General features: G+C 46.3%; 1 protein-coding gene across 1 annotated transcript in view; it reads left to right on the top strand.

The window, feature by feature from the left end:
• The first annotated feature begins 1,448 nt into the window (after positions 1 to 1,448).
• TIMM50 (translocase of inner mitochondrial membrane 50) overlaps positions 1,449 to 25,711 on the top strand; it is a 39,540-nt gene continuing 15,277 nt past the window's right edge. Inside the window, exons 1-4 of the mRNA XM_063139772.1 lie at positions 1,449 to 1,685; positions 4,808 to 4,955; positions 8,937 to 8,968; positions 22,058 to 22,079. Coding sequence (XP_062995842.1) covers positions 1,449 to 1,685; positions 4,808 to 4,955; positions 8,937 to 8,968; positions 22,058 to 22,079 — 439 coding nt within the window. The remainder of the gene's footprint in view (positions 1,686 to 4,807; positions 4,956 to 8,936; positions 8,969 to 22,057; positions 22,080 to 25,711) is intronic.

Genomic DNA, 25,711 nt, shown 5'->3' with positions numbered 1-25,711 from the left:
AAAGTTTTATTAAAGTGCCAGGTGCCTACGCGTTTCGAACGCGGTTGTGTTCTTCCTCAAGGCTTTATAATGTTAGTGCAGTTGTCTGCAGAAGCTGCTAGTGCTTTAACTGTTGTGATGAAGAGGGAATTTCACCAGGTGCTGCATGCATACAAATGGCACCTGCTGAAATTCCCTTTTCATTACAACTGTTAAAAGATACAGGAGCCTGGTCCTCCTTTCCATAGGGTCACCCTAGTCAAAACGGCATCTGTAGGCTATTTGGGCACATGGGCTGGATTTGACCCTCTCAGTAGCTTTTGAGCCTGGCTCCCAGCTGAAGTCAAGATGTAAAAAGTTTGCTGAATTTGAGCCCCAGTGGGTCTGCTGTACACCTGTTCTTGTATTACTATGTGAGGCTTGTGCTAGAGAGGCAAAATCCCACTGTTAGTCTGCCTCTTTTGAGGACGTCTTGCAGAAAGCCTGTTCGTTCCTTTCTCTCCCAGTCAGCTATCTCGTTACGCCTTAAGGGTCATGTGCTCTATACTTGCAAAACGCGGGTCTAAACTGTGCCAGTTTTATTGTCCGTGGAGATGCTTCGATTATTATGGCCTCGCTTTCTCTATTCCGGCGTCAGTCCAGCTAAATCCAGCTGTGCCTAAAGGTGGAACTAGACGCTTTGAGGGAAACGCGCCGCTCCTAACCACATTTCCGCCATAAGGAGGCTGCTGTGGCCAGGAGGGAGGGGGCACTTATGGCAAAAGCTCTGACCACAGTGTCTGATGATGATTGTATAGGCGAGCCTATAAATCTGCAAAGTGGCCTGCAGCCTTGCCCTTTGTTCTGCCCAAAGATGATGATGATTTATTTATTTAGCACCATCAATGTACGTGGTGCTGTACATAGTAAAAGAAAACCAAATAGAGCATTTTAAAAAGCCATGCGCTCGCTGCACGTGTCCTGCCCCTTTCACCTTGGCAGCCGTCCTTTTCCTTGTTGGTGGCCCCTCCCTTTAGCAGCGCCAATCACGGGGCGCATCGGCTGCGCCCGCCTCTACATTATAGCCAATGCGTAAGCCCCTCTCGTCTTCGTACCGCCCACTTCGCCTTCTTCCCTCGGCATTGGCCAGTGCGGGGTGTTCCTCAGCGCGGAGTCCCCGCCTAGGCAAGCCGCGCCGCAGAAATTAAACGGCCAGCCAGTGGGCGCCCTCCGGCCTCTCCACTCGCTCGCTATGATTGGCTAAGAGCCGGCAGGTGGGCGGGGAAATCTGGGGGTGGGGGGCGGGGAATGTCGGCCGCTTTTTGCGGATTGGCTAGCTCGGCCACCTCCGGGCTTCTTATTGGAGGGAGTGATGGGTTGGCTCGGGCAAGACGCGAGAGAAGAAAAGGGGCGGGCGCTCGTGCTGCCCTCTCTCTCCCCCTGATTGGGCCAGGCCGGCGCATGCGCGTTTCAGCGCACCGTGAGGAAAGATGGCGGTCGTGGCGGCGGTGGCGGCTCGCGCCTGGTCTGTGGCGGCGCTGACGGGCGGGCTGCGGGCGCTGAACGGCGGAGGCGGCTCCTGCTGCCGCCGGCGGTGGAAGCGGCGAGGCGCCTGGGCGGGGCTGGGGCGAGAGCTGTCCGCGGGGGTCCCGCCTCAGGCCCCCTCTCAAGCGGCTGGGGCGGGGCTGACGGGGGCTGTCCTGAGGGACGCTGTCAGGCAGCAGCAGGTGAGGAGGCGGCGGCGGCGCAAGGGGGGGGGGAAGGTCCCCGGATGCGGTGTGTGTGTGTGATGATGACGACGACGACACAGGAAGCCGCCTTCTCCTGCTGGGTCCAGCCTGGGCGCTTCCACAGGCGCTGGACTACAACTCCCATTATCCCCAACTGGTACGAGGGTAGAGGGAGCTGTAGTCCAACATCTCTGTGCCAGGGGGTTGGCATTCCATGGCTCTGCAGAATTTCTTTAGGACTACACCTCCCATCATCCTCTTGCCATTGGCTACGCTGCCTAGGGCTGATGGGAGTGGTAGGTCCACCTGGCCTAGTGACTGTCCACTCCAGCCTTCCCCACTTCAAATCTGTTGGGCTAATGCTCCCCATCATGAGAACATCAGAAGAGCCCTGATGCTGGATCAGACCAAGGGTCCATCTAGTCCAGCGCTCTGCTCACACAGTGGACAACCGGCCAGGGACCGTCAAAGCAGGGCACCCTCCCACCCATGTTCCCCAGCAACTAGTGCACACAGGCTTATTGCCTCGAGTACTGGAGATAACACACAACGATCAGGCCTTTGCCTCCAGGAATTTATCCAACCCCCTTTTGAAGCCATCCAGATTGGTGGCCATCACTACATCATCCCCAGCCATTGGCTATCCTGGCTGTGTGTGATAGGAGTTGTAGTCCCAACAGGTCTGGAAGGCTGTCTCATCCTCTTCTCACAGCTCCTCGGGTCGAGGCCTTTTGCGTCACTTGCTGCTTTCAATGAGATATGCTAGGATTTGAACCTGGGATCTTCGGCATGCAACGCAGGCGCCCCACCTCTGAGATTTGGTTCTCTGTGATGAGACGTTTGTTTCTAATAAGACAGAGACATTATGATGGACAGTAGAGCATGAGCTCTGCATGCAAGAAGTTCAGTCTACATGCAGATTCAGCGCCCATCAGCTCCATTGAGGGCTGGGAAAGACTCCTTGCCTGAAACCTTGGGGAGCCACTGCCAGTTAGTATTGCTCAAAATGGCAGCTTCCTAAGTTTCTAGTCCAGTATGGTCTATTCTTAAGTGGCACCAAGCCGAGAGAGGTCGCCTTCCTAGACCAGCAAATGAGAACCTGCAGGCTGAGCTTCTGCATGTAAGGTATGTATTCTGCTGCTGAGCTATGTTCCCTTCAGGTCAAGAGCAGACAGCTCTCACTTTGGGTTTTATTCATCAGGATAGGAGCATCACGATCAATCTCTGTGGCCTTGCTCTGACTGTCTCCTCCAGGGAGGCTCAGAGGATGGCAACAAGGGAAGAGGGCCTTCTTGGTGGCGGGGCCCCCTGATTTGTGCACTCTCTCCACTGAGGTCTGCCTGGTATCAATATTGTCAGGGCACTGGGCCATCCAACCCAATACTTGCTACTCTTAACCAGCTAGTGCTCTCCAGGGCTTTGGCAAAGGTCTTTCCCAGCCCTGCCTCCCAAGGTTCTTGAACTGGAGATGGCAGACACTGAGCATACCATGCAGGAATGAGAATATTGGGCCTCCTATCCTGCAGTTAACTATTCTGCCTGGGTGTGGCCCTTCCCACACCCAGATAGAATAGATAACTGCAGGATAGGAGGCCTGCGGTCACCTATTGGCTGTCTATAATCCCTTGAGCATTGCCCCCATCCCAAATTTGCAGGAAAAGATCACTAGTGTATGAAGGCGCCTTATATTTAATCAGGCCATTGTTTCTTCTAGACTACTATTGCCTCTTCTGACTGGTAGGAGCTCTCCAGGAGTTCACATAGAGGTCAATCCCAACAGTTGGTAGGTAGGATCCTTTAACTGAAAATGTTGGAGTTTGAACCTGCAGCCTTCTGCTTGCAAAATTTGTGCTCTTGTCACTGAACTGTGGCATCTCCCAAATGAACATTTTTTAAAGCTTTCCAAAAGCAAACATATGAAATTGTCTTACATCAACTCAGACTATTGGTCCGTCTCTCCTAGTATTGCCTACTCCAACTGGCAGTGTATCTGTGGGGTCTTGGGTTAAGGTTATTCTCAGCTCCCTTCCACTGGAGATACCAAGAATCCAACCTATGACCTTCTGCATGCAAAGCATCTGCACTTTTCCTGAGCTACGAAGTAATTACAGTCTTGTGACATCTGTTGAAGGGAGATAGATTTGGCACGAGCGTCTTCTAAACTAGTACATAGCATCCACAATTTTTGTAAGTCCTGATATTAAATATATATTTAGAATCTGTGTCCTGATTAATTAGTGGCACCTTTTTAGGTGATAAAAATAAATCTTTTAGTCAGGTAATTTAATAGACTGATCAGTTACATGTTGTAGCCCTAATCATAATAAATATATGTACTAGCAAAAGTCAGTTCTGGTATTGAATGAAAGGATCAGATTCTTTACACAACAGATGCCTCCTGGCTAAATCCATATTTTTTTCACCAGAAGCTATCTGTTCCACTTTAATTCAACATCAATATGACCACACTTATGGTGCAATCCTATGCAGAGGAAGGCAACCAGGATGGTCTGGAAACAAAGCCCTTTGAAGAGACACTGAAACAACTGGGCATGTTTAGCCTGGAGAAGATAAGATTGAAGGGAGACATGATAGCACACTTCAAATACTTAAAAGGTTGTCACACAGAGGAGGGCCAGGATCTCTTCTCGATCATCCCAGAGTGCAGGACACGGAATAATGGGCTCAAGTGACAGGAAGCCAGATTCCAGCTGGACATCAGGAAAAACTTCCTGACTGTTAGAGCAGTACGACAATGGAATCAGTTACCTAGGGAGGTTGTGGGCTCTCCCACACTAGAGGCCTTCAAGAGGCAGCTGGACAACCATCTATCAAGTATGCTGTAGGGTGGATTCCTGCATTGAGCGGGGGGTTGGAGTCGATGGCCTTGTAGGCCCCTTCCAACTTTACTATTTTATGATTCTTTGATTCATGTTTAGACAGAAAAATGTCCTATAACTCCCAGCATATCCCAGCTGGCATGGTTGGAGTTGTAAGACTTTTTTTCTGTCTAAACATGCATAGGATTGCACCCTTAAGTACTGAAATGGTTCTTCTAGCTTTGGCAAGCTGTCTGTCTCTTTGCCCACCCCCATAACTCTCTCTCTCTCTCTCTGCAGTCAACAGAAGGTGGAGATGGAAAAGGAACTGATGAGCAGCAAGAGAAGAAAAAACAGAAGGAAAATACTGCATATGCAAAGAAAATGGTGCTCAGGATAGCAGGGCTTATGGGAGCTGGCAGCGGTATAGCAATTATCTACATCTTTGGTAAGTTTCCTTTCGTTCACTGGAGGGGTATCCTGTGCTTTAAGGTGAATCCAAGTCCTGTTCACCACCAGGGATGGCAGTCAGTTCTCTATATATTGAGGCTGCATCTTCTGTCCCATTATTAGTGCAACCGTTGGAGGCATTCCTGTCTCTGGTTCTCTGAATGGCGCCTTCCAACTGTTCGGGTGGTGGAAACGCCTGGCACAAGTTCCTGTTATCTAGATGCAGTTTGAGATGGGGTTATATGTGGGTTGGAGGAGGATTTGAACTCTGGGTTTGTATAGTCTTGCTAATAGAATGTGGCTCCCTGCCATGGAGAGTTGTTAGCTCTCCAGTTGTGCTAGTGCTGGTTGGCCTAATTATGAAGTCTTCTTACTGGGAGGCCTTGCTCCCAGAATGTTTCTAGTTATTATTGCTGCAAGTACCCCAAATTTAATTTAGTTACTGTTGGAAGATCTAGCAGGGGTTCAAGAGTCCAAAAGCCTGTGCTGGCCAATACATTTTTGCAGCGTTTCCCAACCTGGTGCCCTCCAGATATTTTGGTCTACAATTCCCAACATTCTTGGTCATTCTGGCTCGGGGAGATATGAGTTGAAGTCCGAACATCTGGAGGGCACCAGGTTGGGGAAGGCTAAATTACATTGTTTGGCATGTAATTGGAGTGAGTGGGTTAAAATCTCTTTTCATAATCTGTTGGTCCTGGGCAGATCAGCTCCATGCTATGGGAATAATAGAAGCGGTCCATTTACTTTAAGAGAGGAGTGCAGAACCATTTGGGGGAAGGCAGGTGACTTCCAGCCCACCTCTTCGCTGGCTATATAAGGTTAAGTGGGCGTGGCCATACCCACTTGATGTTCTTTGATCCCTGTCTAAAATGCCAGGTGAATCCTTCAAGGCTTAGCTTCAAGCAGGAGGGAAGCGGACTGAGCCAGCTTGTCTTTGCTGTACTTGGGTTTTCCTGGCAGAGAAAGCCCACGGATAGCAAAGGTGTCAGGCGGACCATCTACTTGTTGGCTTCGTCCACCTTGTGCTTTCCTCAGTTAGGCAGGCAAAGCTGAGCCAGCCCAGTTCTCTTTGCTTCTCCCATCAGAGGTGTGAAGGGTACTGGGTAAGCTCAGCTTCGTTCTGCCCGAGCTTTCCTTGGAAGAAGAAGCAAAGTCTCCCAGCCTAGGTGCTGGTGTAAGATTGCGTCTCCACCCAGCATCTTGGCTGGGGAATCGCCTGTGCATCGCCCCCCTCCCTCCCCAGTTTGGAGTGGAAGCAGCTTGTAGGGGAATTCACTCTGTTATCTCCACTCAAAGTCTGAAGATAACAGCAGGGATTATTTTTCCCACCACCTCACCAAGCCAACTGTAGCCTGCAGGAGCAGGGCTTGAGGCCAGGTAGGGGCCCAGGGACAGAGCACAGGCCTCTGTGGGCCAGATGCGGAGTCTCTGCAGGCCAGAGGATCTGCATCCATATTGTAACTGTTTTGGTAACTTGCGCAGAAAACATGGTGTGAAATACTGTCGTGTAAAAAAGAAAGTACACCCTCTTGGAATTGTATGATTTTACATATCAGGACATAATAACAATCATCTGTTCCTAAGCAGATCTAAAAATTAGGTAAATACAACCTCAGATGAACAACAACACATGACATGTTACACCGTGTCATGATTTATTTAACAGAAATAAAGCCAAAATGGAGAAGCCATGTGTGAAAAAGTAAGTACACCTTGTGATTCAATAGCTTGTAGAACCACCTTTAGCAGCAATAACTTCAAGTATTCGTTTTCTGTATGACTTTATCAGTCTCTCACATCGTTGTGGAGGAATTTTGGCCCACTCTTCTTTACAACAGTTCATTGAGGTTTGAGGGCATTTGTTTAGGCACCGCTCTCTTAAGGTCCCGCCACAGCATTTCAATCGGGTTGAGGTCTGGACTTTGACTGGGCCATTGCAACACCTTGATTCTTTTCTTTTTCAGCCATTCTGTTGTAGATTTGCTGGTGTGCTTGGGATCATTGTCCTGTTGCATGACCCAATTTCGGCCAAGCTTTAGCAGTTGGACAGATGGCCTGACATTTGACTCTAGAATACTTTGGTATACAGAGGAGTTCATGGTCGACTCAATGACTGCAAGGTTCCCAGGTCCTGTGGCTGCAAAACAAGCCCAAATCATCACCCCTCCACCACCGTGCTTGACAGTTGGTATGAGGTGTTTGTGCTGATATGCTGTGTTTGGTTTTCGCCAAATGTGGCGCGGTGCATTATGGCCAAACTTCTCCACTTTGGTCTCGTCTGTCCAAAGGACATTGTTCCAGAAGTCTTGTGGTTTGTTCAGATGCAACTTTGCAAACCTAAGCCGTGCTGCCACGTTCTTTTTAGAGAGAAGAGGCTTTCTCCTGGCAACCCTTCCAAACAAACCATACTTGTTCAGTCTTTTTCTAATTGTACTGTCATGAACTTTAACATTTAACATGCTCACTGAGGCCTGTAGAGTCTGAGATGTAACCCTTGGGTTTTTTGCAATTTCTCTGAGCATTGCACGGTCTGACCTTGGGGTGATTTTGCTGGGACGTCCTCTCCTGGGAAGTTTGGCAACTATCTTGAATGTTTTCCACTTTTGAATCATCTTTCTCACTGTAGAATGATGGACTTTAAACTGTTTGGAAATGGCCTTATAACCCTTCCTAGATTGATGGGCAGCAGCAATTGCTTCTCTAAGATCATTGCTGATGTCTTTCCTCCTTGGCATTGTGTTAACACACATCTGGATGCTCCAGACCAGCAAACTGAAAAAACTTCGACTTTTATAGAGGTGGTCATACTTGCTGATGATCAATTAATCACGGACATTTGATTAGCAGCACCTGTCTGCTACTTAGCATCTTAATTCCTATGGAAGCAGTAAAGGTGTACTTACTTTTCCACACATGGCTTTTCCATTTTGGCTTTATTTCTGTTAAATAAATCATGACACGGTGTAATATGTCATGTGTTGTTGTTCATCTGAGGTTGTATTTACCTAATTTTTAGACCTGCTAAGGAACAGATGATTTTTATTATGTCTTGATATGTAAAATCGTACAATTCCAAGAGGGTTACTTTCTTTTTCACACGACTGTATGTATCTCGAAGTATCCATGTTAATGTCTTTGGAGACATTTGCATGTTTGTCCCGGATTCCCAGGCTTTTATGTACATGTCTATGTATAACTCCACGTTTTTACAGAGAAGTATGGTAGCAGTTCTCCGCTGAATCACTGTGACATTTCTTGATGCTTGATCATGTTTTCAGATGGTGTCTCTCCCTTCTGCCCAAAGTGGACCAAATTTATTATTTTTTTCAATTTTATGTTATTACATTTCTGTACCACCCAATAACCAAAGCTCTCTGGGCAGTTCACAAAATAGAGCAGGAAGCTGTAAGAACATATCATAAAACCCTTAAAAAAATAAACAGCTACAGAATAAAATCAAAGTAAAACCAACAGCAGTGCTGAGGTCTAAAATGCAAAATCACAATTTTTAAAACTGAAGGACTTAAAAGCCTTGGAGAATTAAAAAGGACATCTGGAGCTGAAAAGAACACAATTTAGGCACCAGGCAGCCAGAGTGCTACCACTAAAAAAGTAGACATCTGCCTCACCTCATTTGGTAGCAGCACCCGGAAGAGGGCCTGTGAAAATGATGCTGGTGTCTGGGCAAGTATATATGGGAGAAGATAGTCTACTTCTTGCACTTGTTAGTAAGATTTTAAAAGTTTTTAAAAAGCAAAATCTTAATAGCTAAAAATTTAGCTGGTATTTTTGCAAGTGATCCTGAAATGGCAAGAGCTGTCCTGGCACATCCTTAATCTAATGGAATTACATTTGCTCCTTAAAGCTGGTAACACTTCCCTCTGTACCAGCAGCTGCGAGACTTTGGGGGACTGAGTCTTGTTGCATAGTATTAGAAAGTGATCTTTCTGCCTTGTCTTTGTTTTTTTGCTGGCAGGTAGTAATTCGGTGGATGAGCATGGTGCGAAGGTAAGTCGCTTCTTTCTAGGATGTTGGCCTTGTTAATTAGGTGCCTGCCACTAGGCGTCGCTGCCTGCTTGACATTGCTGTGCCATTCCTGATTGGAGAAATCAGACTTCCCAGTTCTCTTGGGGCAGAGTGAACGTTATCTAGATTTGGCAGACAGATACGCTTGTTAGCTAGTAAGACATGAGTGGGAAAGCAAGCTATGGGACATTGTTTCAGGGCAGCATCACAGTACATGTTCCCTCTGTGAAGGATGGGAGTAATTTGTGTGTAATCTTCAAGAGTGTTGGCAGTGAGGCACACAACCTTTTCCAAAGCATTTCTCCGCATTCAAAGAACTTTATGGCAGCCATGCCCCTTATAACGCCGGGAACCCGGTGAGTGGACTTGGTGGTTTAATAGGTATCGGAGCCTGGGTCTCCGACATACAGAGTTCACATTCTAACTATTGCAGGATGCTGTGAAGTGGCAGGGACTTTTCCAACTTCGAAATCAAGAGCTGGAGGCCCTGGGGCCAAATCTGGCCTTTTCAGGAATGCTATCTGGGCCTCATAGTTGCCAGTTCAGAAGCAAGATAGGGAGGGGAGGGGGGACAAGTGACGACCATGGCAGTACATCTGGAAGTAATGGAAGCCCTGACCACCCTGTGATATGTGGATGTACCTTTAAGAGGTCTGCAGCTGTCAGTCTTTAAGAAGTCTGCAGCTGCTAGTCTCCGGGTCCTCATCCAAGGCCTGGGTGGGGCTTCTGTTTCTTGCACTTTGTGGCGGGGGCTTTGCTGCAGAGAGTTTGGTGTGTCGCTGTTCCAGGACGTTTTAATAATAAAGGAATCCAGCAAGGAAAAAGGCTCTGAAGTTATTGCCCGGCAGTCTAGGTCTAGGGCAAGCAGCAGGTTGAGCAGGTAAGCTCACCCCTATGGTCCCCTATGCCTGAGGGATACCACATGGTGTCAGAAGTGGACTATCCACTTCAGAAAGCCACTTGAAGATGGAGCACTTTAAACCTCCGTCTGAGCTAAGCTTTATTGGGAACTTAGGAGAAAATTGGAGAAAATGGGAACAGCGACACACCTCTCTGCAGCAAAGCCCACACCACAAAGAACGTGAAGCAGAAGCCCCACCCGGGCCTTCGATGACCTGGAGGCTAGCAGCTGCAGACCTCTTAAAGGTACATCCACATATCACACACCCCACCCCTCATGGTCCTCTCCTCCGCACGGGTCTCCAGTAGGCCTTGTCACCTGCACTTGTCCCAGTACACATCTCCCGCTGCTCCGCTATCATCCCACCCTCCAGCCCCTCTAAATTCTTGCTTTCCCCTCAGTTCTGGTTCTGAACAAAGATGGCAAAAACAGGGCTGCGAAATAGGCGAACGTAACTTTGAGCAAAGAAGAAAAGCGTTTGCCTTCACTGACCACAGGCTGTAAACCAACTTGGACAAAGATCTCAGCTTTCCAAAACCTCTTTTATGCCACCCAAAAAGGCCTTGAGAGGCTGTTTCCTTCTCCACTATGACTCAGCCCTGAGTCTGTGGGGAAAAGTCTGAAGCCAAGTTCCCATAGATGTTTTGTGGCCCTTATTGCAGCAGGCACATGTTGGCATGGCTGTGTGAATGGGCCTGGCTGATGAGAGTTTGACCTACCTATTGTCCTTTGAGGGGCTGGGAAGGTGCCGGGTGTTTGAGCTGAGCTGGGTCGCTCTGCATATTCATCTGAGACCTTTATTTCCTCCCTTTACTCTCCAACTCCTCCTTTGGGAGCCGTGGTCTTAATTGGGCTTGTTGATGACAGACCTCACACCCCAGACTGTTTGTGGGTTTATTATCATTCCCCTTTGATATTTTGCTGTTGATGGGGGAAATCTCTTCATCTTTTATTAGTGTCCCTGGATAGGGGGGAAATAGTGTATAAAGTTCATTGCAGTCTTCTATACTCTGCAGTCTTCAACCATAGTAATATAGTATTAAGGCTCACCTGGAATGAAGCACTGGTAGTGCGTCAGAGTTTGGGTGTTTAAGTTCTGCAGTTACTTCAGGTCTCCTTGCTGCAAGTGGTTATTTAGTTTCAGATCACAGCTTATTTGTCTAAAGGATCTAATTCCACAGACCTCTCTCTCTCTCTCTCTCTCTCACTCACACACACACACACACACACACACACACACACACACTCGCTCACTTTTCCTCATCAGCCTGAGTGGTAAGTTGGTGGGTTGTTTTGGCAAGTGTCAAACTATAACTGCTTGGTATAAAATCTCTCCTTAAAGTTATGGATAGGTGAACAGTATGTGCATGTTTGCTCAGAAATATGGAGCTTATTTCTAAGTAAGTGGGCAAAATATTGCATCCTGAATCTTTCAAACTCAGCTTTTAGAATAAGCACTATGTTGTGGGGCTGGATTGGAATCTGCAGTTCTTGGTGCTGTTATTTGTTAGGCTGAACTCTTTGGTTTTTAGAAGGACCTCTTTCGGTATTGTTTAGGGAGTGGGGTGGGGGGACAAGGACTCCCCTTTCTGCACTGGTGCCCTTTTGTGTCCATTGCAGGAATGCTGATTAGGGTTGTCTATTCTGTCCTGTCTCTTTTGATATGCAGCACAAGCCTTGAGTGCTCTTGAGGAAGGGAGGTGTGAATTGCCAGTGGCCTTGCATATCCCCTAGGTGTTTTGAACTGGGGGTTAGACGCTTCCCCCCCCCCTTCTTATTTTTTTGAAGTGTCTCTGACTTCCTGATTGCCTTTCTATATTGGGCAGCTTTTGATGTTGCAGGCAAAGACGTCATTCCTCACCCTGCTGTAAACAGCACTTAAATTGTCTTGGGAGGTGAGGAAGTTGTCCTGCAATTTTCCTTGGCGAAGGGAGCGCTTTTTCAGTTGCCCCAGGTGAATGGGCCTCCTTTCCCTAACCCCCTTCAATTAGTGCTAACACACTCCTTCCATGCTTCCGTGAATTACTTCTCATTTTGAGGGGCAGCAGTCCACTTATTGCCAGCACATGCCGTCTGTTTCTGGTCATTTGCACTAACAAGTGCCTTCCAGCACAATCGGCTTCTCTTACAGAGGTGCGTGTTCATAAGGAAACAAGTCTCAAAGTATAAGCCGATGTTTTTTCTTATGACTTGGCTCTTCTTTTTTAGTTGAGAGAAAGGAGTTTTATTTATTTGCCCACAACAATATAGCAATGCTCAGTCAAGACTTGCCTTTAGTCAAGGCTTGCCTTTTATCCATGATACCTGAATGACCCTATAAAGGCAATATGTCTCCAAGCATCAGATAAACAATAGGGGCATTCAACTACCTCATTCCACTGAGGCTTCCTGCAGCATTTTGGCAATCGTTCCTTGGGACACAAGCCTACACATTTTCAAGCAGAAAATGAAATGTGTAGGCTTGTATCAAAAGGTATCCCCTTTGTGGGAATATATTTTGGGGGCATTGGTGGGCGGAGGTGAAGATTTTCACATCTGGAACTGCTGCAGCGGAATTGTAGAATGCCCAATGCTTTGAAGTGGCTGCACCCTTGTCTTTCTCAAAGGTATTCCCTGTCTGTCCCCTTACCTGCTGTTCCTGAGCCACAATAAAACCCCTTTGGTTTTGTTAATGGCCCTTTTTAGGCTGCCTGTCGCATTCATGTGAATGGCCACAATGAGGCGCGAGGCTGCCTGCACTGAAGCAGATGGGCCTGGTCTAAAAGCCTTGGCACACTTCACAGCTTCCTGCAAGTCGCATGGCATCACCTGGGTGCAAGCGGATCTTCCTTCAGCGGGACCTGGCTTGTCTGGACATCTCTTTGCCTAAGTGGCTGTAAAATGGGGCCAGCCTTTGATCTCTCTCTCTTTCCCACACTGTTCTTTTGCTTCCTTCTCCTAAGAAGTGTGGATTTGCAGAAGGGAGGTTTCTTGATCTTTTTTCTTTACTTTTTTTATTACAAATTTCCTTTGTCACTCTTAGTCTTTCTGTGTGCATTGATCTTCCAGCTTTTGGTTTTAAAATCAAAACAAATAGTGGCTCCATTCCGGTAAGATTAAAAAAGGATAATTTCACTAAGGAGTTGTAAAAATGCCTTTTGGATCTAGAAGAGGCTAGTGTGGAGGAAGCCTTGTGTCCAAAGGGAAACATGGGGTACAACACGATTCAGTTGCAGAAAGAAAGACGAGTCAGAAAATTTGATTGCAGTTTGATTTTGTGTCTTGTTATCAAGTTACACCCTTGGAAAAACCTCAGAAACTGGTCACTGCTGGAATTGCTCATATAATCATTTTCAAGTGTTTCACATCTCTTGGGATGGAGCTGGAAGAGTCTTCTGGTTCTCGCTGCCAAAGAGGTGGGCTGCTTGCACCTATTACGTTGAAATAATTATTTCAGATCGTTTTGAGCTACGATTTTAACAGTGGTCCTGACTCATACACATTTTGGTGATGATGCTTGGGAACTTACGGTCTTTTCCAACGGTCTTAGGCGCTCTGGAGTAAAAGATGGTGTTTTGCTTATTGGGTGTAGGTTCCCCGATGTATATTTGACCTTGGTGTTTAAGTCATGTGCCTTTCAAGGTGCTCCTCTCAAGGTGGCACTGTTGAGCTTCAAAACCAAACTGGTTTGGGATCCCATCAAGTTGACATTACGATCAACTCAACTGCCCAGGTCGTCAGAAGTAGTCAATTCACGGAACAAAATACAGGTCTGGATGCTTTTCCTGGCCAATATCTGGGTTCATGTGTTGCAGGTATCTGTGCCTCTGATTGATATTTCTGTTAATCATCTTGAAGAGGTGAAATGGAGCAAGATCTTGAGAATCCGAGGCCTGTCCCTTATTAAAATGATTGATCTAAAGTATATTTTACTGATAGACATTTATGCTCAGTTTCCCAACGTGTAAGTAGAGTCACCCTTGTGCATTCTTATCAGTAAAACAGCATTCTTGACAGTTGGGGCTTTGTTCTATAGAGTCTTGTGTTTCTGATGCTGTAGTTTAATATAATTCTAATCTATTCAGAATTCTATATTCAGAATAATTGCAAATTTACTAACTGTTTTTAGCAAAGTAAATAGTTAAGAGCAGAGACACCACACTGACAACAAAGGTCCGCATAGTTAAAGCAATGGTATTCCCCGTAGTAACCCATGGCTGCGAGAGCTGGACCATAGGGAAGGCTGAGCGAAGGAAGAGAGATGCTTTTGAACTGTGGTGTTGGAGGAAAATTCTGAGAGTGCCTTGGACTGCAAGAAGATCCAACCAGTCCATACTCCAGGAAATAAAGCCAGACTGCTCACTTGAGGGAATGGTATTAAAGGCAAAACTGAAGTACTTTGCCCACATAATGAGAAGACAGGATACCCTGGAGAAGAGGCTGATGCTAGGGGAAGTGGAAGGCAAAAGGAAGAGGGGCCGACCAAGGGCAAGATGGAAGGATGATATTCTGGAGGTGACAGACTTGACCTTGGGGGAGCTGTGGGTGGCGACGGCCGACAGAAAACTCTGACATGGGCTGGTCCATGAAGTCACGAAGAGTTGGAAACGACTGAACGAATAAACAACAACAAACCAATACTAAATAAGTGGGAATGGTTCCCCCATTTTTTAAGATTTTTTTGCTTAATCAAAGTGTGGTAACCAGTTAGGTCAGTGGTTATCAAGTTTATGTTCTCCAGGACACTGTGGTTTCCTCAAAAGTAAATCAGGGAATCCTCAGTGAGAGGGTTCTAAATGAATGCTTGACAAGGGTGTACTCATTGTCTGTGCAGGACAACTTTGAGGCCATAGACGTTCTCCATATGAACAGATTCTGCAGCCTAAAACGTTTGCCAGATTATTCTAAGACAGCCTTCCTCAACCTGGGGCGCTCCAGATGTGTTGGACTGCATCTCCCAGAATGCCCCAGCCATGGCTGGGGCATTCTGGGAGATGCAGTCCAACACATCTGGAGCGCCCCAGGTTGAGGAAGGCTGGTCTAAGAGGTACAGGGGTTCCACAGCAGACATGTCAGTGTGGAAGTACTCCCTGAAGATGAAACATTTTCGAAGGCCATTGACATAACATAAGCCTTGCACAGACTTCACTGAATTTCTCGGACTTTATTTCATTGTACCCGTATGCTCCCCTTAGTCTTCCTAATATAGAAAGCTATAATCAAATCCAGCCAAACAACGTGGAATAGTTTCCCTGCAGGAGGCATCTGCGTCGGCCGGCCGCTTGACTCGGTTGACAAGTGCCAGGCTGTACTTCAGTATTTACATGCCCAATTGGGCTAACTTGGTAGCAATGGTTGTATTTGGTTAAGTACGGGAAAAATTACCAGGGAGCCAGGCGAGGGGGGAGAGACGCCCGACAGCTGCCTGTGTTCTACCGTTCTCGGTCTGCCCCCCAATTGTCGGCGCTGGTTTTTTATCCTGCCAAGCCAACGTTCCGCTGTTCTGAACAAAAGAGAGTTGAGGATTAGACATTGGATTAATCTTGGTGTGTCTTAAAAGTCTTTCGTCCTGCCTCTTCCCACTTATTTTACATAATCCCAAACTCTTGAGTGAAAAGATAAAACAAAGCAGCGATTCATAAACTTGGGCGTGCGTTTAGTGATTGTTTGGGTTAGTTTCTCACAAGAGCAGTTAAAAATACATTTCTCTGGAAGAGATTCTGCCTCTGCTCTTACCAGGACAATCCAAATATTTTTTCTTTGTAACATAGCCACAAGGATGCTTCTTCTTCTTCTTCTTCTTCTTATTATTATTATTATTATTATTATTATTATTATATTTGTATCCTGTCTTTTATTTATTTATTTTATTTTATTTATTGCATTTTTATACTTCCCAATAGCCGAAGCTCTCTGGACGGTTCACAAAAATTAAAACCATAATAAAGCAACCAATAGTCTAAAAACACAAATACAAAATACAGTATGAAAAGCACAACCAGGATAAACCCACGTAGCAGAAATTGATATAAGATTAAAATACAGAATTAGAACAGTAAAATTTAAATTTAAGTTAAAATTAAGCGTTAAAATACTAAGAGAATAAAAAGGTCTTCAGCTGGCGATGAAAGGAGTACAGTGTAGGTGCCATGCGGACCTCTCTGGGGAGCTCATTCCACAGCCGGCGTGCCACAGTGGAGAAGGCCCTCCTCCTAGTAGCCACCTGCCTCACTTCCTTTGGCAGGGGCTCACGGATAAGGGCCCCTGTGGATGATCTTAAGGTCCGGGCAGGTACATATGGGAGGAGGCGTTCCTTCAAATAACCTGACCCCAAACCATTTAGGGCTTTGAATGTCAATACCAGCACTTTGAATCGGTCCCAGACCTGGACTGGCAGCCAACGAAGTTGTAAAAGGACTGGCGTGATGTGGTTTCTCCAGCCAGTCCCTTTGTCCAATACTGGGCCTCAAGGCGGCCTTACAAAATTTAAAACATAAACATTTTAAAACCTATGAAAAGAAATATACAGAAATTAAAAATATATTAAATATATTACAATATTAAAACAAAAAAATATTTAAATGACATGACAGTTTTAAAAGTCCTTAGCATAGACTGAGGCCCAGATTATTCGCCAAAGGCCTGCTGGAACAAAGAAGTTTTTGCCTGCTTCCAAAAGCACATCAAGGAAACGCTTGGAGCAAAAACATGTCTGTGGCGAGTTTGGTTCAAGTTCCTGCAGTGTGTTTGACCGAAGGACTGTGGTGCGGAGCAGGACTTTTCATAGAGAGTCTTGCAGTTTGGCTCAACAGCTGCTTTGCTTCTGCACCTGTGTCTGCAAACAATATAACTCTTGCTTGCAGTCGTGCGTGTGTGTGTGTGTGTGCGCGCGCGCGTACACACACACGCGCATGCAAGATTGGGCTGGGGGTGCTTGTCTTTTAGATGTATTAAGAGCTATTGTTACTTTGAATGGAGGATTCTGTGGGGCTCAAACAGCTGGTACGTTGCTGCAGATTCTTTCAAAGTGGAAAGAATTAAAAGGACTCCTCTCCCAGTGATTCCTCTGCAAATTGCTCTTACTGGGCCAAATGTGGAAAGAGAGACACGCTCTGGCATTAGTGAAAAGTCTTCTCTTTAATAAACTCTTCAGTGTAAAGACAGGAATTTTTCACTAGCACCAGAGCATGTCTCTCTTTCCGCATTTGTTTTGTGTTGCTTCCCCCCCCCCCTCTTTTCTCCACCTGTCACTGGGACAGCCAGGTTTCAACATTGCAGGAACTTAATTTCTGCCAAGCCAAAATGTCACTTGAAAAGCAAAACTCCTGCAAGTTGGCTGCATTTTCTTATTTACGGAGTCAATCGCGTTTGATTGTGTCTGTTTTTCCTTCTTTCCCCCCACTTAAAAACTTGACTTCAGTTCAGAGTAAGGATGCTTGCTGCATACTTTGAAACTACACCGGTTACGCTAGACTAGATAGTCTCCTCTACCTGCAAAATAGTAGAGAAAAATAAAGCAATGGTGTGGATTGGACAAAGAGATCAAAGTATATGAAAGCCTTAAGAACCAGAAAGATAGAGTTAAGAGCCAGCTGTGTAAAGATACCTATGGTTCAGATCCAAAAAGCTATTTTACATGCAACCAGGAGGGTGAAAAGCACCCCATGGGATTTTTTAAACACTTTCTTTGCTAACAGCAGACCCTCTCCCTTCCCAGACCTATATTACAATCTGTTTAAAAAGTTGTTCCTCTTGTGGCGATTGGGCTGCTGTTTGAGGAGCATGAGCTGAAAGCTCACTTGAGTACACAGTCTCCTTTGGATCCTTGCCTTTGTTGTTTATTCATTCAGTCGCTTCCGACTCTTCGTGACTTCATGGACCAGCCCACGCCAGAGCTTTCTGTCGGCCATCGCCACCCCCAGCTCCCCCAAGGTCGAGTCCGTCACCTCCAGAATATCATCCATCCATCTTGCCCTTGGTCGGCCCCTCTTCCTTTTGCCTTCCACTTTCCCTAGCATCAGCCTCTTCTCCAGGGTATCCTGTCTTCTCATTGTGTGGCCAAAGTACTTCAGGTTTGCCTTTAATACCATTCCCTCAAGTGAGCAGTCTGGCTTTATTTCCTGGAGTATGGACTGGTTTGATCTTCTTGCAGTCCAAGGCACTCTCAGAATTTTCCTCCAGCACCACGGTTCAAAAGCATCTACCTTCATTCGCTCAGCCTTCCTTATGGTCCAGCTCTCGCAGCCATAGGTTACTACGGGGAATACCATTGCTTTAACTATGCGGACCTTTGTTGTCAGTGTGGTGTCTCTGCTCTTAACTATTTTATCAAGATTTGTCATTGCTCTCCTCCCAAGAAGTAAACGTCTTCTGATTTCCTGGCTGCAGTCAGCGTCTGCAGTAATCTTTGCGCCCAGAAATACAAAGTCTGTCACTGCCTCCACGTTTTCTCCCTCTGTTTGCCAGTTATCAATCAAGCTGGCTGCCATAATCTTGGGTTTTTTGAGGTTTAACTGCAACCCAGCTTTTGCACTTTCTTCTTTCACCTTCGTCATAAGGCTCCTCGGCTCCTCCTCGCTTTCAGCCATCAAAGTGGTATCATCTGCTTATCTGAGATTGTTAATGTTTCTTCCCGCGATTTTAACTCCAGCCTACTTCACCTGAATTTTTATGGGTCTGGATGGCTCATTTTCAAAGAGGAAGCAGTTGTGTTTTCTGTAGAGAGTGCAGTCTGGAAGAGAGATGGAGGGAATCTATCCTAGTAACATCCTCCTCAACAAGTATGGGTATGCCTTCCTTGAAGGATATGTCCCTCTGCTCCCTTATCAATCGACTTCCTCTAGCAAGAGAACTGAAGTGAATGAAGTAGCTACCAACTGACTTTAAACTGTTACGTGAGCTTTCTTTGCTGCATCCCTCCCATTCATCCATCACAAGACCTGGGGGATCCAAAGGTGTTTTTTGAGACGGGTGTTGATCAGGTTAATTAAAGCGACTCCCTGCTCTCGAGTTACCCTTTGAAAATTGTTTTGACTTTGCATACTGTGTAAAACAAGGGTCTGGGACCCTACAGTATCAAAACCGGGGGCGGGGGCATACGAGGGATAGAATGACTTGGGGAGTGTTTATAGACACATGCTGTGTGGGGATGGCTGAAGCCCCTCTGTTGACTGCACAACACAGCTCTGCGTGTTGCTGGAATCCCAGCGTGTAAAGGTGCGAGAGCCATTTGGCTTCCGCCCCAAAGCTCGGTTATTTTTGCAGGCACAAAAAAGAACCACCCCAGGCTCAAAGGCAGTAGCTGACTTCTAAAAGGACAAGATATCAGGGCTTCCTGGAACCTACTCCCCACCACCACCACTCTGGACATGCTCGCGGTTGCTGTTTACATAGGAAGTGGAAGAGTCTGGGCTGTTTGCATGCTGGGGAATGCTAGAGTCCGGGCAGTGGGTTCCAGATGAGTTTACGTCTGTATTGTAAATGTTCAGTAAGAACTCAAGTGCCTGTCATTGGGGGGCTCTGTCAGGGGGGCAGACTTGGACAACTCCCAGTTGTGCGGTCTACAGGACCAGAATCTGCATGCTTCTGACTTTATTTATTTATTTATTACATTTTGAATACCAGTTGCTGGTGGGAGACCGTGGGAGATTGTGGTTCTGGTCCTCATCTTCGCCTTTCAGGCTTCCCAGAGGCATTTGGCTGGTCACTGCGGGAAGCAGGATGCTGGACCAGGCAGGCCTTTGCTCTGATCCCACTTCAGGGCTCTTCTGATGTCGTCATGACTGCCTTCTCTCACGGGGATCTGGCCCATGAATGAAGAGCTTCTATGCCTCAAGGTTAGGTGTGTGGCTTCCAGAGAAAGAGGCTTCTCGGAGGCACCTCACTTCTGGAACTCTGTCCCCTGACATGTTTGCTTGGTGTCAGCTCTGTTAGCCTCTAGGCACCAGGGGAATTCTGGCACGTTCAGTGGTCCTGGGTGTCTGTCTGGTCAGAGGCGGCCTGATTCCAGAAGCCCCCTCTGCATTCAGTCCTTCCAGACCCCTGGCAAGAGGTGGCAAAGCAAAGGGATGGCTGCCCTACTTTTGGCTCCAGCCCCACCTACCATTGACATGCAGGGGCCCCAACCCAGTACCCATGAGGGATTGTAGCTCTTCCTTACCTCTGCCTTGGGCCCTTTTAATCGCCCCTTGTGCTTTTAATTGCTGCTTCTTGTTCTGTGGGCTATTGGCTTATTCTTTCGTTGTCATCGCATTTGAATGTGTGTGACTACATAAGGCACCTTGAGCCCATGGGATGCCAACGCACTAAAGAATAGTAGATGGTCCCATTTGATGGAGAAATTACTACCAGAGCAACTTCATAGAATCATAGAATAGCAGAGTTGGAAGGGGCCTACAAGGCCATCATATCCAACCCCCTGCTCAATGCAGGAATCCACCCTAAAGCATCCCCAACAGATGGTTGTCCAGCTGCCTCTTGAAGGCCTCTAGTGTGGGAGAGCCCACAACCTCCCTAGGTCACTGATTCCATTGACTTGGTCAATGCCATCTGCAGAATCTGTGACGGAACCTAAATGTCTTTAAAATCCCATTTCCCCTCTATGTAGACATACCAAAAACAGCTTCTTAACACATGTTACCGTGTCTACCCAGCTCTGAGGCGCAAACAAAAACATCTCCCAGCCCCACCCCGGCTACCTATGTTAATTCCTGTGTGTGTTGTCTTGTTATCCTTACTCAGTGTCTGGGTCGCTATCATATCCTGGCCTTTTTAAAAATAGGCTCCTGCTTCTGGAATAGTACGGAGGGGTTATGGGACTGAATGCGGTCCAAAACCAACAATATCCCCTGTTTTCTGAGTGTCGCGCTCTTCCTTCCTTTGTCCATTTTGACCTTGTCTGTCTTCCGCTGACCTGCTCGCATTGCCCGGACAGCCAGTCCGAAACCACGATCCCCGACCTCCTCCTCCCTCCAGGACTGCTTTGTAAACATTGAGGGAGCAAACTAATAATAGCCACTGCTGTGCAACCTCCCTCATTCCAGTAGCTCTTTCTTGGGCTGGCTTGTTTAAGGCATCTGTGGGAGGTGGGCGCCCTGGAGCTCCAGGGGTGGAGTGCAGCTCTAGAATACTTCAGGATCTGAGAATGGCCTTCCTGGACCAGGCAGCCAATGCAACCCTTCCAACACCAGGAAGACAGACAAGCAGTGTTGTCCCTGGCATCTATATCCAGTTTACCGTTGATCTTGGGGATGCCCTTAACCCAGCGTGGGACCTTCCAAATGTCTTCGAATACAACTCCCATCACTCCCAGTCAGCATGGGCACTCCAAACAACCACTAATATATCCACAGAGAAGCCTGTGAATCACTGCTTTGTTCCCCCCCCTTCTCTCAGAATGTGGGATTGTATAAACTAATTGGAAAGGCACAGGTTGAAAGACTTTAAGACACACCGAGGTGGACTGCATAAAACCTTGCCTTAAAAAGCATTTTGCTCGTTCCCAAAGAGAAAATCTTTCATAGGATGTTCTTTCAGTGTTCGCCCAAATTTCTGATTCTTCCAAAAGAAACATTGAAGATAGGGCCCTGGACAAAAAGTCCTGGGAACAGGAGTGGTGGCGGGTTTAGGTGTAAAAGGGATGGCAATTATATCTGAGCCACTTCCTCGCACCTGGTCAGAAGAAATCAACCTTTAAACAGGTTGTCGTCGTCGTCCCCCACTAGTATCTTGCAGTTGGTACCAATGTTTTAGAAGGGTGTTGATCAAAATCCCATATAATTCCAGATTGCATCTGAATGGCAGTGAGTTGATGGAGGACTGCATGATTTGTTTAACTCTCCTATTTCCTCTACAGTTTGAATAAAGTTTTAGATTCTGTCCTTACAAGGGGAAATGTTTGCTCTGATTTGGAGAAAAAAGATTTTTGGTTTCCATCTCATTAAAAGGCACTTTTATTGGCAATGGTGACTTTGCTCTTATAGCAACTAAACTCTGAGCCATTTTTTTAAAAACTCTATGAGGAATGATAAGTAATTATGATATTGGTGTGTTGTTGTTGTTATCTTATTGTAACTTTATTGTATTTCTTTTGTTGTTGTAACCAATGGTTCTAATAATAGAAAGCATTCATTCATCTTATGATTGGGAGGATGCAGAGGGGTCAAAATAACTAGTTTTCTCTTTCTCTGCAGATTCCCGATGAATTTGATAATGGTAAGTAGACAAATCTTTTTAAAAAATGCTATGATAAGCTGAAGTTTGCAGGCTGAGTTGACGTGGTGGGCAGAAATGGGAGGCAACGCCTAGTGTTATGGGGTGGAGTGGATATAAGGTTCTTCAAAAGCTGAGAAGGACCTGAGCTTTCTTCAACAGAGGTGTTCAGTTTTGTTCTTTTTAAAATCCAGTTTTTTGTACCTAAAGCGTATTGATCGATCACCTGAGTTTTTGGACTAATTTTTAAAGCAGATGGCTTTTAAATATGTGCTTTTGTTCTCAAATTATCTCCTGGGTTTTTTGTAATGCCCTCACAGCTGATGCACCACAACTGAAATATTCCAAATTCATGTGTCTTTTGATAAAAGCTGCAAGTTGTTGTGCTACTTTCTCAGCGTAAGGGATGAGTGCTGATGTTGGTGTAAACTTAATGTGGGATTAGAATGTGACTGCATTCATTGAGAACAAATCAAACATTCAGGAGTCCTCTTGAGATGTAAGGATCGTCCTTGAAATGTTACCTGGATGCTGATAGACGAAAGCCTTATGCGTGATCTGAATGGAAACTTGGAGACAGCAGAATAAAAAGGACAATAAGTCTGATTTCTCCTAGTTTTTTTTAATACTCTGTGAACTGCTATCGGATCCACATGTAACTTGGGACATGCTACCATGCTTACTAATGTAAGTTCCCTGCTCAGATGGTTTTTCATGGTTCAAGAACAATCTGGTAGAATCAGACGCTTTAACCTTTTAAATGTGTACCACCAGCTTAACTAAATGTCTTCAACACCTCAGTATTTAAGCAGCTAAGAAGTCTGGTAGGCAGGCAGGCAGCGCCGAAACCCACCAGAAGTTAAGCCATAAATATGTTAATTCCCTGTTGCCTTAAACTGGGTAGTAAAGGGAATGGCAGCAAGCGTGACCTGCTTACACACCCACCTCTTCACAAATATTTTTTTAAAAAATGAAACTCCCAACAAACAAACTTCCCAGAATAACCAGAATTGCTTTACATTTCTAATCGGATGAGCGAAAGAGGGTGGCGCTTTCTTCAGCGGCTGCCTTGAGAGCAGATGTACTGGTGCATAAACAGTGCGCGCGCCCCTTGTCAAGAACAGAAGGTCAGGCGGAACTTATGTCGCGATGGGAAGTTAACAATGCTTCTCCGTTCCACAGACACCCCCCTCCGCCCCCCACCCCGTGCCTATTCCTGAGAGTAGCTGGAGGCGAAAAGCAGTGGCCAACGTTATAATGGGAACAAATGAAGAGCCTGCGAGCCTTTGGGACAAGGGAGAGGGCCGTGTGAGTCCCTGGGGTAAAGCGAGACACAGGCTTTCCAGATGTCCTCCTCCTTAGCTATTCCACTCCTCAGGGGTGGGGGGAGTGGCAGATTTCAGGACACAGAGGCTTGGGGAAGGGCAAAGCATGTCGGAGTCAGAGTCTGAAGGCATCCTGACCTGCCAAGGCCTTTTCGTTTCTTCGGCATGCCTCTGCATCACGTTTTACCTGTAGCTATTGATTTGGCCAGAATGGTGTGCTGTTGTGGGGCTTGGTAGGCCCACCAGCCTTCAAACCCCAAACCTCGTTCCGCCCTCCGAATGTTACTTGGGCAGTCAGTTTTGACTGTCAACTTTAGACGGATCTGCAGCTCCGTTAGATTAGCGTAATGCTCCCGTCTGCATGCAGCACAGCCCTCAATGCTGCACAAATAGTGCACTAGCTTTTAAAATGGTTTTAGTGAGAACGCTGCCAGGGTATTTTGGGTTCCCCTGCCGAGAGATCTGCCCATGAGTGAATCCCCCCCACACACAAAAAAAGTCTTTGATGTTTCAAAATGAACAGGGGTGACTGGGTGTCTTTTTGCGCAACAGAGAGCCAGATGGAACTTAGTACGGCCCTTGCGAGAAGCAGATTGTCCAGTTAGTGGAACTTTTCCGATAAAATATGTAGGAAACGGCGGGGAGGGAGTGCAGTTTTGGGGGGGGGGGGGGTGCCGCTTTTTGCCTGGGATAGGAAGCGCCTTTCACCAGCGCCTTTCAGCCGGCCTGGCATATGCTCTCAGCAGATTAAAAGGCATTCTCCAGTCACAGCCTCATTGTTGCCCACAATGGATTTACTCATTTCGTCCCCACCCCCGCCTTTCACGACCCCCCCCCCCACTTTCCCCTTCCTTCCAGATTTTCAGCTAACTCCACAAGCTCTTTGCTCTTTGATATAAAGATGTATATGTTGCTGTTAACCTGTTTTGTTTAACCATTCCGCACCAGTCCTTCGGCTGAGTGTACCAAAATTCTTCTTTGCAGCCTTTCGTTATGCACACTTGTTTAACTGTGGCTTCTAGTATCAAGCTAAGGAACCTCACCCCAAGTTTATTTTAACCTTGCTGGACACTGCTTAGCTTTTAAAATAATTCCCCTTCACTGGGAGTTAAGAGATTTCTATCATCCAACACAGACTTACTGGAAATTTTTGGAGATGGCAGCTTGAAATGTATTTCGTAAAGGCATTTCTTTTACTGCCGTTCGTAAAATGTCATAGCAGCTAGTTAACCAAATAAAACAAAGCCATCATAACGAAAAGGGCAAGCACCGTTAAAAAGGCCTTCTGAAAAAGGACGGTCTTCAGCTGTCTCCAAAAAGACTTCAGGGAAGACCAACAAAAAGACATCTCTCTAAGCTACCTGCCTTTGTAGAAGTTGGAAGATTCATTCTGTAGTTGGCTGTAGCAAACCACATAGCAATAGCTCACAGCTTTTTACTTTATGTAAATAAATGACTGTTTAAACAGCAGCAGCCTTATCCCTGGTATGCCAGCCAAAAACTTTTAAGCTGATTTCTAGAAAATAAAAATAATGATCTTATTTTTACTGTTATCGATCGTAACTCACTAGAAATAAGCAAACATCAAAGCAAGTTTGTGGTTTTTGAAGCAATGTGATCTTGTAAAGTGATTGCTTTGAAATCCATCAACAATGCAAACTTATTATCCTGACCTGGCACATATTTCTGGTTCGCAAGACACGTTGTCAAGCTAAGCATTGTTCCTGCATCCTCACTCCACTGAAGACAGTAGAGTGTGATTCCAAAGAACTATTAGAGATGGCTCTAAAAATTAAATCGGTGTCTGGTGCATCAAACTTGGATGCGCATTCGTGTAAAAATCTTCTAGTCAGACAGCCAAATTCCACCATATAGGGCTCCAGTTGACACCTGAATCCCTTCTGCCCATCCATCCACCCACCCCAGCTGCTCAACTGGGATTATCATAACAATTGCTCCCAAATTACACCCCATTCAACGCGCCTGCCTTTGATTGATTAACTTACAGTTTCTGTTTGAATAACCCTGGTCGCTAAGATGCTAAAGCTGTAATCTCAGAGGGATAGTTAACAGCGCTGGTGTGGGGACTGTGGTCTGGCTCACACGCTCTTTCTTCTTGAGCCTGACCTCTGCTTAAGCGAGCTGGTAATTGAAGAATCCATTAGTATTCTTTTGGAAGGGCTGTGGGACTCTGCATATGTTCAAGCTGCATCAGATGGCTTGGGGAGGGGGGAGGGGAATAGGAAGCCGGGCTTATGCTGCCAGCCACAGAGCTGAGCTCAGTTAATAGCCATTCATCTAGACTGGAAC

The sequence above is a fragment of the Elgaria multicarinata genome, chromosome 13 (assembly GCF_023053635.1).
Source record: "Elgaria multicarinata webbii isolate HBS135686 ecotype San Diego chromosome 13, rElgMul1.1.pri, whole genome shotgun sequence".
Lineage (NCBI taxonomy): Eukaryota > Metazoa > Chordata > Lepidosauria > Squamata > Anguidae > Elgaria > Elgaria multicarinata.
Note: the sequence above shows the minus strand (reverse complement) of the source record. Positions and strands in the feature narration are given on the sequence as shown.